The following is an 11079-nucleotide window of genomic DNA, read 5'->3' on the forward strand; positions in this document are numbered from 1 at the left end:
CTCTCTTATTCTGCCCCCTTCAGATAAATCTCAGTTCAAGGAGGTGAGGCATACTTTTTTTTTATCTTCTCGTGTTTACTTATGTATGACTACATTCCCTTCTGAGGGAATAGTTTTTCTAAATGATATTTACAAATCGACGCCCAGCAAACTATCCGGTACTAAAAATGCTTAAAAAAACCACTGTATAGTTCTTTGTTTCAGTCCATGAGATCTACTTTGCAGATGATGAGAATAAGCGCAGAAAATTTTCTTTACAGAGCACTACAATTAATACCAATGTTATTATAGATCCAGCAGAAAAGTCTGAAATCATGATGGACTTCGTTCTTTAAAATGTATCATCTAGTTCAGTGCAACATCAAACACTGAGCTAAGTCCCATGTGTATAGTACTACAAGAGTATAAATTGTTAGCTGTCTATATGCTTTCAGCTCTTAGTTCTAGCATTCCTGGACTACATAGAACAAGTCATTTTCATAATTGAGAATTTCTTATGTGCACAGATTGATAATTGAATGGGTCTTGTATCCAGTATTTAGTTTCTTCCCAATATTAAGCAGCAGGCTTTTATATTTCTGGAAATAGGTTAGCTTTTCAAGTTTTAGCAGTCTTCAGATAGTCGGTCTGTAGCAGTTAGTATAACTCTATTTCTGAAGACTGCATTGTGTTTAGGTTGCACTGTTTATTAAACGACCATTATCTTTTAAAGGGTGGTAAAGTCCTGGATGTCACTTATCATTAGTATCTTTAGTTGCACTTCATTTATTTCATATCTAGTTTTTTGAAAGGTAAAGTTTACTGGTAATTTTTTTTTACTTTAATTCACAGATGCTGGAAGTACGTCTGTTATATGAAATAAATGATATTGAATCTCCAGATGGTGAGCAGGTGCCACCTTTACCAACTCCAGGCACAGGTTCCAATCCTCAATCCATTGTTCCCCAGTCTCACCCATCTACTAGTAGCAGTTCATCTGATGGGCTTCGTGATAATGTCCCATGTTTAAAGTAAGTATATTTTGTTACATGTTTGAGTGTGAAACTTTACTACAAAATGTGATTAGAATGTATTACTTTGATATTATTACAGAAATGTCACTTTTGGTGATTTTTTTTCTTGGTGTTTTCCAAAAATCTGAAAGCTTAGTTCTAAGAAATTAATATTGCAATCTTGGTTTCTGTAAACTTCATAAGCAGACTTATTAAAATAAAAAAAAGAATGACCATTTTTACCTTCTGACTGCTGCCTGCTGCCTGCTATAGGAAACTTTGGCATAGATGTTAGTGTAGCTAGATACTCACTGTTTAGGGCAGACATGCCCTAATTTAATGGCTTTAAACTTAAACAGGGGAACTTTAGGTTAGATCTAAGGAAGAAGTTCTTCGCAGTGACGGTGGTGAGGCACTGGAATAGGTTGCCCAAGGAAGTTGTGAATGCTCCAACCCTGGAGGTGCTCAAGGCCAGGCTGGACAGAGCCTTGGGCGACGTAGTTTAGTGTGTGGTGTCCCTGCTCATGGCAGGGGGGTTGGAACTAGATGATCTTAAGGTCCTTTCCAACCCTAACTATTCTATGATTCTATGACATTTTCAATAGCAACAATATTGTTACTTGTAAATCTTACTGTGCATTGAAATGAATAGGCAACTTAATTTTGATTAATTAGTTTTGAGGATCTCCTTAACTTTAGGTCAAGTGTGTCTGAATAGATTTCACCCGGTTTTAGAGCCTTAGATTTTTAGAATCAAATCAAAAGCAATTAAAATATTTACAAATAACTGAGAGGTAACTTTTTAGGCTTAGAAATCTTTTTTTTTATTATTTTTTTTTTATTTTTTTTATAACTCTTCAAGGGAACTACTTTGCATTTTGGGAACAAGAAACAATTAAATGTCCCATTCTCATAGATCTTCTTTTTATATGATGCCTCAGAGTGCTCATGGTACTTCCACACGTGCTTCTCACCCCCTTCCATTTTTTAAATCAGTTCTTTTGGGAACTCTGATAAGAATGGGTAACTCATTTGAGACACTGAAGGCTTTTATTCAAGTCAATAAAGCATACTAATGCTGTCACACCATGCTCTGAAGAGGGGGAGAAATGAAATATTTGTGATCACTGCTCAATTAATTTTCAATTAGGTAATGAATCAAAAAGGCCCTTGAAGTGAATGACCAGTTCCAATGCACTGGTTTATGGTTGCTTTTATGTGTTTCTGTTGAATTTTGGGGTTTTTTTAAGCAATTTTCCAACTTTCTAAAGTCCATTATGGTGTACAATTTAGTGAATTCTGAGCCCATAAGAGAAGAATTGAGACTGTGGAGAGTCATAAACAGATACCATGTTTTGTTTACTTTGCAGAGTTAAAAATTCTCCTCTCAAGCAGTCTCCAGGCTACCAAATTGAGCTAGTTATCCAGCTAGTGTGGGTGAGTGGAGAACCTCCTCAACAGATAACCAGCTTAGCAGTCAACTCAGCGTACGGCCTGTAAGTATAATCTATGCATATTTTTCATTGTTATGTTAAAGTGGTTTACAATTATCTATTAAAAATTAAACTCCCATATGAGTTCACATAAGCTACACAGCAACACATGAGAGGCAATCAGTGTCCTGTGCTTAAAAGATAATTGATTTTGGGTCATGGCAGATGCTGATGATGCTAACATTAGAAACAAATCAGCATCACTCTTCCTCACCTGGCACTGTATAGACAAAGAGTGTCATTTAAGGCTCTGTCAGGTTGGCAAGTAAAATGGTAGTGATCTGTTCTACTCAGTGTCCTGTGTTTTTTACAAAAGAACAATTAAACAATACTGCATTCTAAACCAGTAATTTATAAATCTGCATAGTTTAGGGTAATTCATAAATAAGGAAGTCTTTAAATGCTGAACAGCAACAAATACAGAGATAAAATTTTATGACCATTTGATTAGCACTGTCTTTCCTTCCACTTCTCCTTTTCCAGAGTAGTTTTTGGAAACTGTAATGGTATTGCTATGGTCGATTACCTCCAGAAGACAGTGCTCTTGAATCTAGGCACTATTGAACTGTATGGCTCCAATGATCCTTACCGCAGGGAGCCACGATCTCCCCGAAAATCCCGGCAACCGTCTGGAGGTGAGTAACCCAAAACTTGTTCTAAGCTCAGAAGAAAGGCATAGCTGGTTATCTGAGCTATTAGTGTATGTTCTTTGAACACAAACATACTTTTCTCCATTGTGGTTTCATCCTTTCTCCTTGATCTGTCCCTAATGTTAGTATTGCAGGTTTGTTACTTCACGTTTCCTTCAAAACTGCTTGGTATCATTACTTATTTTTCAGCATAATGTGTGTGTGTGTTAAGAAAAAGCATGTACAATGGATTGAATTTACAGGATTTTAATAACACAGCATGAAGAAGTAGAGGCATCCTGATATTTCTGATAAACGTAGTACCTATATCACATGCTTGTATAAACCCTTTAATCTTAGCAGATAGCCAACATATCAGCTGGGATCGTTTGGCTTCCTATTTTAAACTTTGACTAGAAATGTCCCTGATAAGCTAAGGCATGTTAGGTTGTGGATGCTGTTTTCTTATGCTTGAGAGGAAGCATTTGATTTAAATGAACCAAATAAACTTCCAAATACAAAATTGTAAAATAAATCTTTCTGGAAAAAAGGGCTTTGATTTAAAAACATACTGAAGGATATTCCATTGCAGCTGAGGAGGAAAATGACTTTTCAGTCAAAATGCCAAGCTTTTTATTGCTGAAAGAAAAACACAGTATTGTTAAATCATTTTTTCCTCCTGGTTATGTAGTGGATACTTTCCAGCTAATTTGAAAAATGGCTGAAGAGAGAATAATTAGCAGTGTCACTGCTGCCCCATATGATTATTTTTCAATAGGCAATAAACTGTCTAAAAAGCTTTGTCATACCCTACTGTTGCTTGCTTTATTTTAAGAGATCTGGAATAAAGTCCAGGTAAGTTCTTTAGGTAATATTTTATTGAAATTGAAATGGATGCTCTAAGATGCATTTTGGTAAATTACTGGTTTGAAAAAGATCCAGTTAGCACCAGTCAGATTATTTTTACTGAGGAAAACTGGTCTAAAAGTCATTCATGTAGAGCAGAATGTACATGGTTGGTATCTGTCAGATAAAATATTTTCTTCTCATAAATAAAAACTTTATTTAAAAAATTGCTTTTTCAGAGAAATAAACAGCTTTACTGGTTGACTCTTTTAATTCCTCTTGGGACTGAAGGGCTCAAATTCTGCTTCATGCATTTGGATTATAAACTGCTTTTTGGAGTGTTAAATTTTACTTGCTTTGTTTTCTTGGCTTCTGTTATTTTAATGTATTGGATTTGCCTAACTCATGTTCATGAATTAAGTCCTTTTTGCTCGTGAATATAACTGTTACATGAAATCATGTATTTTTTTTTTATCTTACATTTTAATACTAACAATCTGCATGGCAAGAGCATCTTACAAGCCTGGTTATACAAGTTACTCTGCTGGCTTTTCTGTCTCAAACGTACTGTTAGTGTCTCCATCTTTCCTTTTCTCATTGCTTCATGAAGGTATGCTGACTGTGGCTTCTTGCATGTGCGGCCTTTCTAACTTATATTCAGAGTCTGTGAAAAAGCTTCGCACCTCTTATATAAGTAAGTCATTTCACAGCATTAAAATATCTTTGAACACCTGAATTTGATTTTTCACTTGTTCACTCACCATAAATATTTTGTTAGTCCGTTTCAAATAAATGTTATAATTTTAGAAACTGATTCTAATTTATCACACATCTGTTGTATTTCTTATTCATGGCATCTTCAAAAGAAACTTGAAGGAAAAAAAGCACCTGTAATAGTCTCTGCATTTTTTTTTTAAATAAATATCAAAATCAAAAGGAGATTCTGTCTCAGAAATTACTGATGTCTACAGAGCTGAGATCTTACTCGCCAGTGATAGTGTTTTATGATCTGAGATTAGAAGCTTACCTTGCTTGGCCCCCATTCTGTCAGAAAAAGCTTCATAACTCCAGGGTTAGATTATTATTATTATTAATATTTAACATTATGGAAGACAGTGATTTTTCTGTTACAAATGAAAGTTTACTTCTACAAAGATGTTTTTCATAGGGGTTAAGAGTGGAGGTGTTTGTGTATCGCACAGCGTTGTGGGGTTTCCAAGCAGTTTTGAAGTTCAGGCATCTGTGCAAGTGAGGTAGCTCATTGGAACCATAATTTACCTGAGGGCCTCTCTGACTTACTCTATTCACAACATCCGAGAGTTTGGAGAACATAAAGCAGATTTTTAAAAGCATAACATTGTTCCTTTCCCTAGCATGCCAGTTTTCTGCAGCTCTTGGGCAGAGTTAGGTAATCTCTCCCCATTTTTTAATGAAGCAAGGTAGAATAAAACTAAGATAAGGGAAGAATGACCTGTAGGATTTTTCTTAATTACAAAAAAAAAAGGGGGCAAACCCCTTCTCCTCCTCCCCCCTCCTTGAGATTGTGGTCCAATTCTGTTAGTTCTGCTGGGTTTTTTTTTTCCCAGCAAGAAAAAACTTTCAGAGAAGGTGGTCTCAACAGCCAAATACTGCTGTGCAGTCTTCAATCACCTGCTGCCAAGGGAGAAAGGGAACTAGACGTAAAAGAAATGCCTCCACCTTAAGATGATGCAGAACTAAAAACTAAAAACTAAGAACTAAAATCTGCCACTGACTTATTATTGTGAAGGGAAGCAAAAGATGGGTGGAAGTCCCAAAACTGGTTTCTGAAGCCAATGACTGTAAAGCTGAATTTAGCTGGACTGTTTAATTTAGGAATAGGTGAAAACAGGTTTTGTACAAATGAGTTAATTTCTTATACATGTTGTTAATTCATTTTCCATACGCTGTCCTGACAATACCTTGGTTAGTTGGAGCTTTTAAAAACTGGAAATTTCTCTAAAGTTATTTAATATTACTCATTATTTGTGGTTCATTCAATGTGTGTGTTGCCCAGACTTCAATAGCTTAAAGCAGTTATTACTGTGTAATTTTCCACAAATGAGACTGTTACATCAAAGAACTATCCTTTGCTATACTTAGGGGGTTGGAACCTTAAGACTTAGAACATTTCAGAAACACAAGGAACTTATGCTTCCTTGCTTTTATTTTCAAAGTTATGCCTTCATTTAATTCTTTATGTTTAAAAAAGCTTGCATTTTGATACTTCTAAATTTTATTTTTCTATGAGTGAGACTTTTTCAACTACTGTATAGCTCTAATAACATTCAGGGAGTATTTGCACTTAGTTTCTTAATCTTCTTAGAAAGTGTTTATGTATTTGGTGTGATTGCTTTAGAGAAGTTGAGTGTTTTTCCCATTCTCTGAGACAACCACAAGGTACTAAGTGGGGAAAAAAAAAGTCGTACCAGCCTATGCATGCTTTAAGACAAGTTCTTAATTAGTTACATTAAGTTCAGGTTCAAATAGCATGCAGCAGAGCAGCATATTATTACTGTACATTGTATCACAAGATTGGCAGGATTAAAAATTAAATTATTACAGTATGGTGGGGGAGGTAGGAAAATACCGTTCTGTTACTCAACCAGTTCCATAGATTTTGCCCAGAAAAGGCAGCAAGAATTGGTCCTTCCTCATTAGTAACCCTGCTATTCTGTATGTTCCAGCATAAAATGTCTGTTTAATAGATCGTCATTATCTGCTTACATATTTATTATTTAGCAAATGGCATGTCCTGAGTCAACCAATTGAAATTTAAAGACTTTTTTTTTTTAAGTTCATAGAGTAAGTTATGTATCTTCTAAAATATGAATGGAAATGCAAGATTTTCCCTTCACTTGTGTTGCAAGAATATGATATATGATGTATGTTTCTGTCATTTTTTTCACTCAGAAAAGAAATTCAGATTCCCGTCTTAAAGCAGCATCTATTTAGAGACAAGGCTCTCTACACTAGCTAGACTGTAAACTGTCTTTTCAGGCTAGCTCAACAGATACAAGCTCCCAGTTGGGATCGTGTTTTGGAATTTATCGGTGATTCATACCAGGTATATTACTCACGTTTTGGGTGGCAATTTATAGTTTGTGAAGCATGCAGTATATGTGTTCGGTGAAGGCCTGTCATCAGGTGCTTGTAAAGGATAAAAACAGTCAACGTTTGCCTTTAGATCATAATAGTGAAGGAGAAAAATAACCAAACAGCTTTGCCCATGTGCTGAAAGACATAAACTGTGTAAGTAAAAGTTTTATACTGTGATGAAACCTCTATGCTCAGTGGAGGCTTACACTGTGCAGAGTCAATATTGGCACCAAATTATCAAACAATTTGTAATTTTATGACTAAGCACCAAAACTTACGGACAGCTGCTATTTTTCCTTGCTTAGTTACATAATGAAGTTCACATAAGATGCTGATCTTAACTCTTTCACAACTTGATGAGAGTTACAAGATTTTATGTGACTTCTCAACTAGTACATTATAATACAACTTCTTGTAAATTAGTATTTCTTAGTTCTACCAGAGGCAGTTAGGATTCTGATAAAATAGAAGCGGTTCTTGCATTCATGTGATTTTTTCATTTTACTTTTATTATACACCAAAAAGTGGTTTTTTTTAATGTAATCTACAAGGGATGCAGAGCTGGGTTGAGTCAAACCTGAAGACAATACATGCCTAGAACTCTTCTGGAGTTGTTTTTTCTAGTTGTTTTCCCTGTCCCCTTTCTCTTTGAAGTGGACCCGGACATGAACTAGTTGAATTTTTAACTTAAATGTCAACTAAATCAGACCACCGTAATCTATGGCTAAGACAAGACCAGAACTGAATCAGAAAGTTTGATTGTTGGGTTTGCAGATTTTTTTACTCCATTTTTCAGGTTAATTGTTTTTAATTCTTACTTTTACATTTTTATATCAAGATAATAGTTCAAGTTGTAATTTTTAATTAGGCTTGTTTCCAGTCAAGCTGTAGTTTCTTTGGTGGTATAGCCGTCTAAAGGCTTGTGCAAAACTGACAAATGACTCATGAAACTTATTTTATACATCAGTTAATTTGAGCTTCAATTCTAGGGAGTTTTTAAGGCAACATGGGTAAATTTTATGCCTTTAATGACATTATTTGATTTTTTTAATTTTTTTTTTTTTTAATTCATTTTGGAGGCTTCCAAATTTTTTTTCCACTAGATTTCAGAGGAGAAGCTAAAAACTTATTAGAAGATCACTTTTCCATTTATTTGTGTTCTAGCAGGTTTTAGTCTTTGCAGTTCTGAAATGGAAACTCTTGCATCAATTTGCTCTTTGTAATCCATAGCAATTTGCACATATGCTGTAAGTCTGAAACCAGAGAACTTTTCCAGGAAAGTTGTCTTACTGCAAGTGCATATGCTGCTTCTGTCAGGGTACCTGGGGGCTTAAGATGAACAGCAGTAATGATTGCTACACTAATTTCTTCTCACTGGTGATGGACTGATCCTCATAGCTCACAGGCTTAACTGAGATCATTCGTGTTATTCTCTGCTTAGTTTAATTACTTACACAGTCAGAAGTAAAATTACTTTTAATCTATTCCTGTCCCTTCTCTCTTAAACAACAGCAGTGACAGCTATGCTTAGATTTTGAAGGCTTGTGCCATAATGATTGCCATAATACACACTCTTTAGTGGGATAAATCTTACCTAATGCATAAAATAAGGGATTCTGGAGGTTTTCTTCTAGATCAATTGATCTGAGTAATTCATTAAGATGTATAGAAATTAAATCATAGCAGGTCTTCTTACAAAGAAATCAGGTGTACAGGTGTGTGATTTCATTCTTGGCTAAAGGCTATTCCTGTCAATGCAGGAATTTTCCTCAGAAAACTAGTGTGAGAAGTTAAACTATTCAAATGAAGATTAAAGAATGAAAATACTTAGAGGAAAAGAGAGAATAAGTTCCTGAACTGCGTGCTTGGATTTGTTCAGTCTGGCTCCTGAAGAAGCATGATCTAGAAACACAACTTTGTCCAAAAGCACAGTGCAGGTTTGTTCTCCCAGCATTGCTACTAAAACTTGTATTGCTTGTTGGGAGACCAGCATCTGGAATTTCAAAAAGTCTTTTTACACAACCCTGTCTACATAACATTGTTTAAAACTCTCCTTTCAGAGGTCAAATTGTACATTGTCAGAGAATGTGTACCACAATTATCCCATAGAGCTTATTGATTTACTGATAGATAAAAGAAAAAAAAAATTGTATTTATTTCTCCTGTGTAGTGGAAAGGTACAGCTTTCATCTGAGATCTCACTATACACATTAGAATTGAAATCACTTTCTGGACTATTGGTTAAGTGTAGGCTTAACCAAGTCTTAAGGTCACTTGAAAATTTTACATCGATCATTGAGTTTTGAGGTTCAAGCTGCCTGTGCTTTTAGAAATCTTAGACTATTTTGCATAAAAGAAACTGTGTGAATGCAGCCTACTTTTAATGTGTTACACATGGGTAGGATATTTCAGGAGAACTTTTTTTTCCTTTACTTAAAAACTTTGATTATTGCATTTGGAAATCTTAAAGCTTTGCTAGAAGAGTACTACTGTTCTCGTATTTTTTGTCATCTGTTAACATACACGTACAGATAGATACACTAGTGAATGTGTAGTAAATAGCTGTATAGACAGCCTTTGCATGTGCAAGCCGTTGTTGCTTTAGCCATTACCATTGCACCTCTCAAGCTTTTTGACTGTTTGAAATATTTGTGTGCACGCAAAACCTTTCATTTTAACAAATATTTCTTAACTATTACTGTTAAGTATTAGATGCTGAAGGAAAGCTTTTATATAAATGTAGATATACATTACTAGCTGTTGTGGCTTAAGCTATAAATTTCTTAATTTTGGGCAGTCTTGGCAGCATTAATACTAGAAAAATTTCATGTATACTTCTAGTCAGTGCAAAAATATTTAGGAACTTTATGAGGCAACTTCCATCTTTAGCGTCTGATTGTGGACTCCTATGCTTTCCTTCCTTCACTGGAATGGAAGGAATGAGCTTTTAGATATTAACACATTGCAGTTACTCAAATTAGCAGATTTGTTGATGTAAGAATTTAGTGTAATTCCTCTATACAAGGAAAAGCACCCTGGAACGTAAATTAGTAAGGAGTTTTGCTGGAGAGCAAACTTAATGTAACAGCAAATGCAAAGCATATCACTGTAGAAGTGGGAAAAGAATTGCAAAAAGACACTGTAGTTTCACACATACTGCACACATGGTTGTAAGTTTCAAGATCCTCTTTCATCTGACTTCTTTTGTAATTACATTTTTAATATATCTCTAAGATTTTTTTTTTGAAACAAGTTGTACTTAACATATATCTGTAGCATGTAAGTAAGTGTTCTGATAAGTCTGTCTTGCTGAAAATATGGTGGGTTTCACTCAAATTTTATGAGGAAGTATATTTTGTAAAGAAAACTTCAGTAGAAAGAAGTGACTCTACAGTTACTGTGGGTAATGTCCAAATAAAAATAAAGTAATACATCACAAATTCTGTCACAACTGGCTGGTTTGTAGCCAATAAGAAATGAAGTTCCTAACTGCAGTGGAAGAAAGGATAAAGTAACAGCTGTATTATTATACACTGTTTTTGTGTTCCAGCAGGTCTTTGTGATATTAATGAAGGTACAACGGTGCCAGAAGATCGCTGCAAATCACCTACTTCAGGTAATCATAACTTTCTCTGGTCTTCAGCTTCTCCAGAAGACAGCATGCTTTATGTCAATACCTAGTAGTTAAGTAATTATGTAAAACCTGTTGTCATCTCAGAAACTGAGCTATGATAAATTTTCTGTTGTACAACTGCATTTTTAAAACTAGGCTGATTTAAGAGATGCAATAAGAATATGTTATAAGTGAAGAGAAATACAAACTGAAATATTTATGCTTCAGGGAACATACTGCATAATGGAATTTTGAAACATTGATAAGAGTTGCACAAATTCCTGTAATAGCTCATGTGATTGTGTTTCGGTATCCTCAAAAGTGGTAAAGATTATTTCTGTCAAAAGAGTTAATTCACTTCAGCTGCCTCATAAGTGGTAAATTACTAT

General features: G+C 34.9%; 1 protein-coding gene across 1 annotated transcript in view; it reads left to right on the forward strand.

Moving 5' to 3' along the window:
• The window catches only part of LOC104413654 (syntaxin-binding protein 5), a gene marked incomplete at its 3' end in the record, with an annotated part of 39551 nt that extends 28858 nt beyond the window's left edge, over window positions 1–10693 (forward strand). Inside the window, exons 12-15 of the mRNA XM_010024715.1 lie at window positions 832–1010; window positions 2363–2488; window positions 2969–3120; window positions 10631–10693. Of these exons, the coding sequence (XP_010023017.1) occupies window positions 832–1010; window positions 2363–2488; window positions 2969–3120; window positions 10631–10693 (520 nt within the window). The remainder of the gene's footprint in view (window positions 1–831; window positions 1011–2362; window positions 2489–2968; window positions 3121–10630) is intronic.
• Between the last annotated feature and the right edge of the window lie 386 nt (window positions 10694–11079).

Source organism: Nestor notabilis, unplaced genomic scaffold (assembly GCF_000696875.1).
Source record: "Nestor notabilis isolate BGI_N333 unplaced genomic scaffold, ASM69687v1 scaffold912, whole genome shotgun sequence".
Lineage (NCBI taxonomy): Eukaryota > Metazoa > Chordata > Aves > Psittaciformes > Psittacidae > Nestor > Nestor notabilis.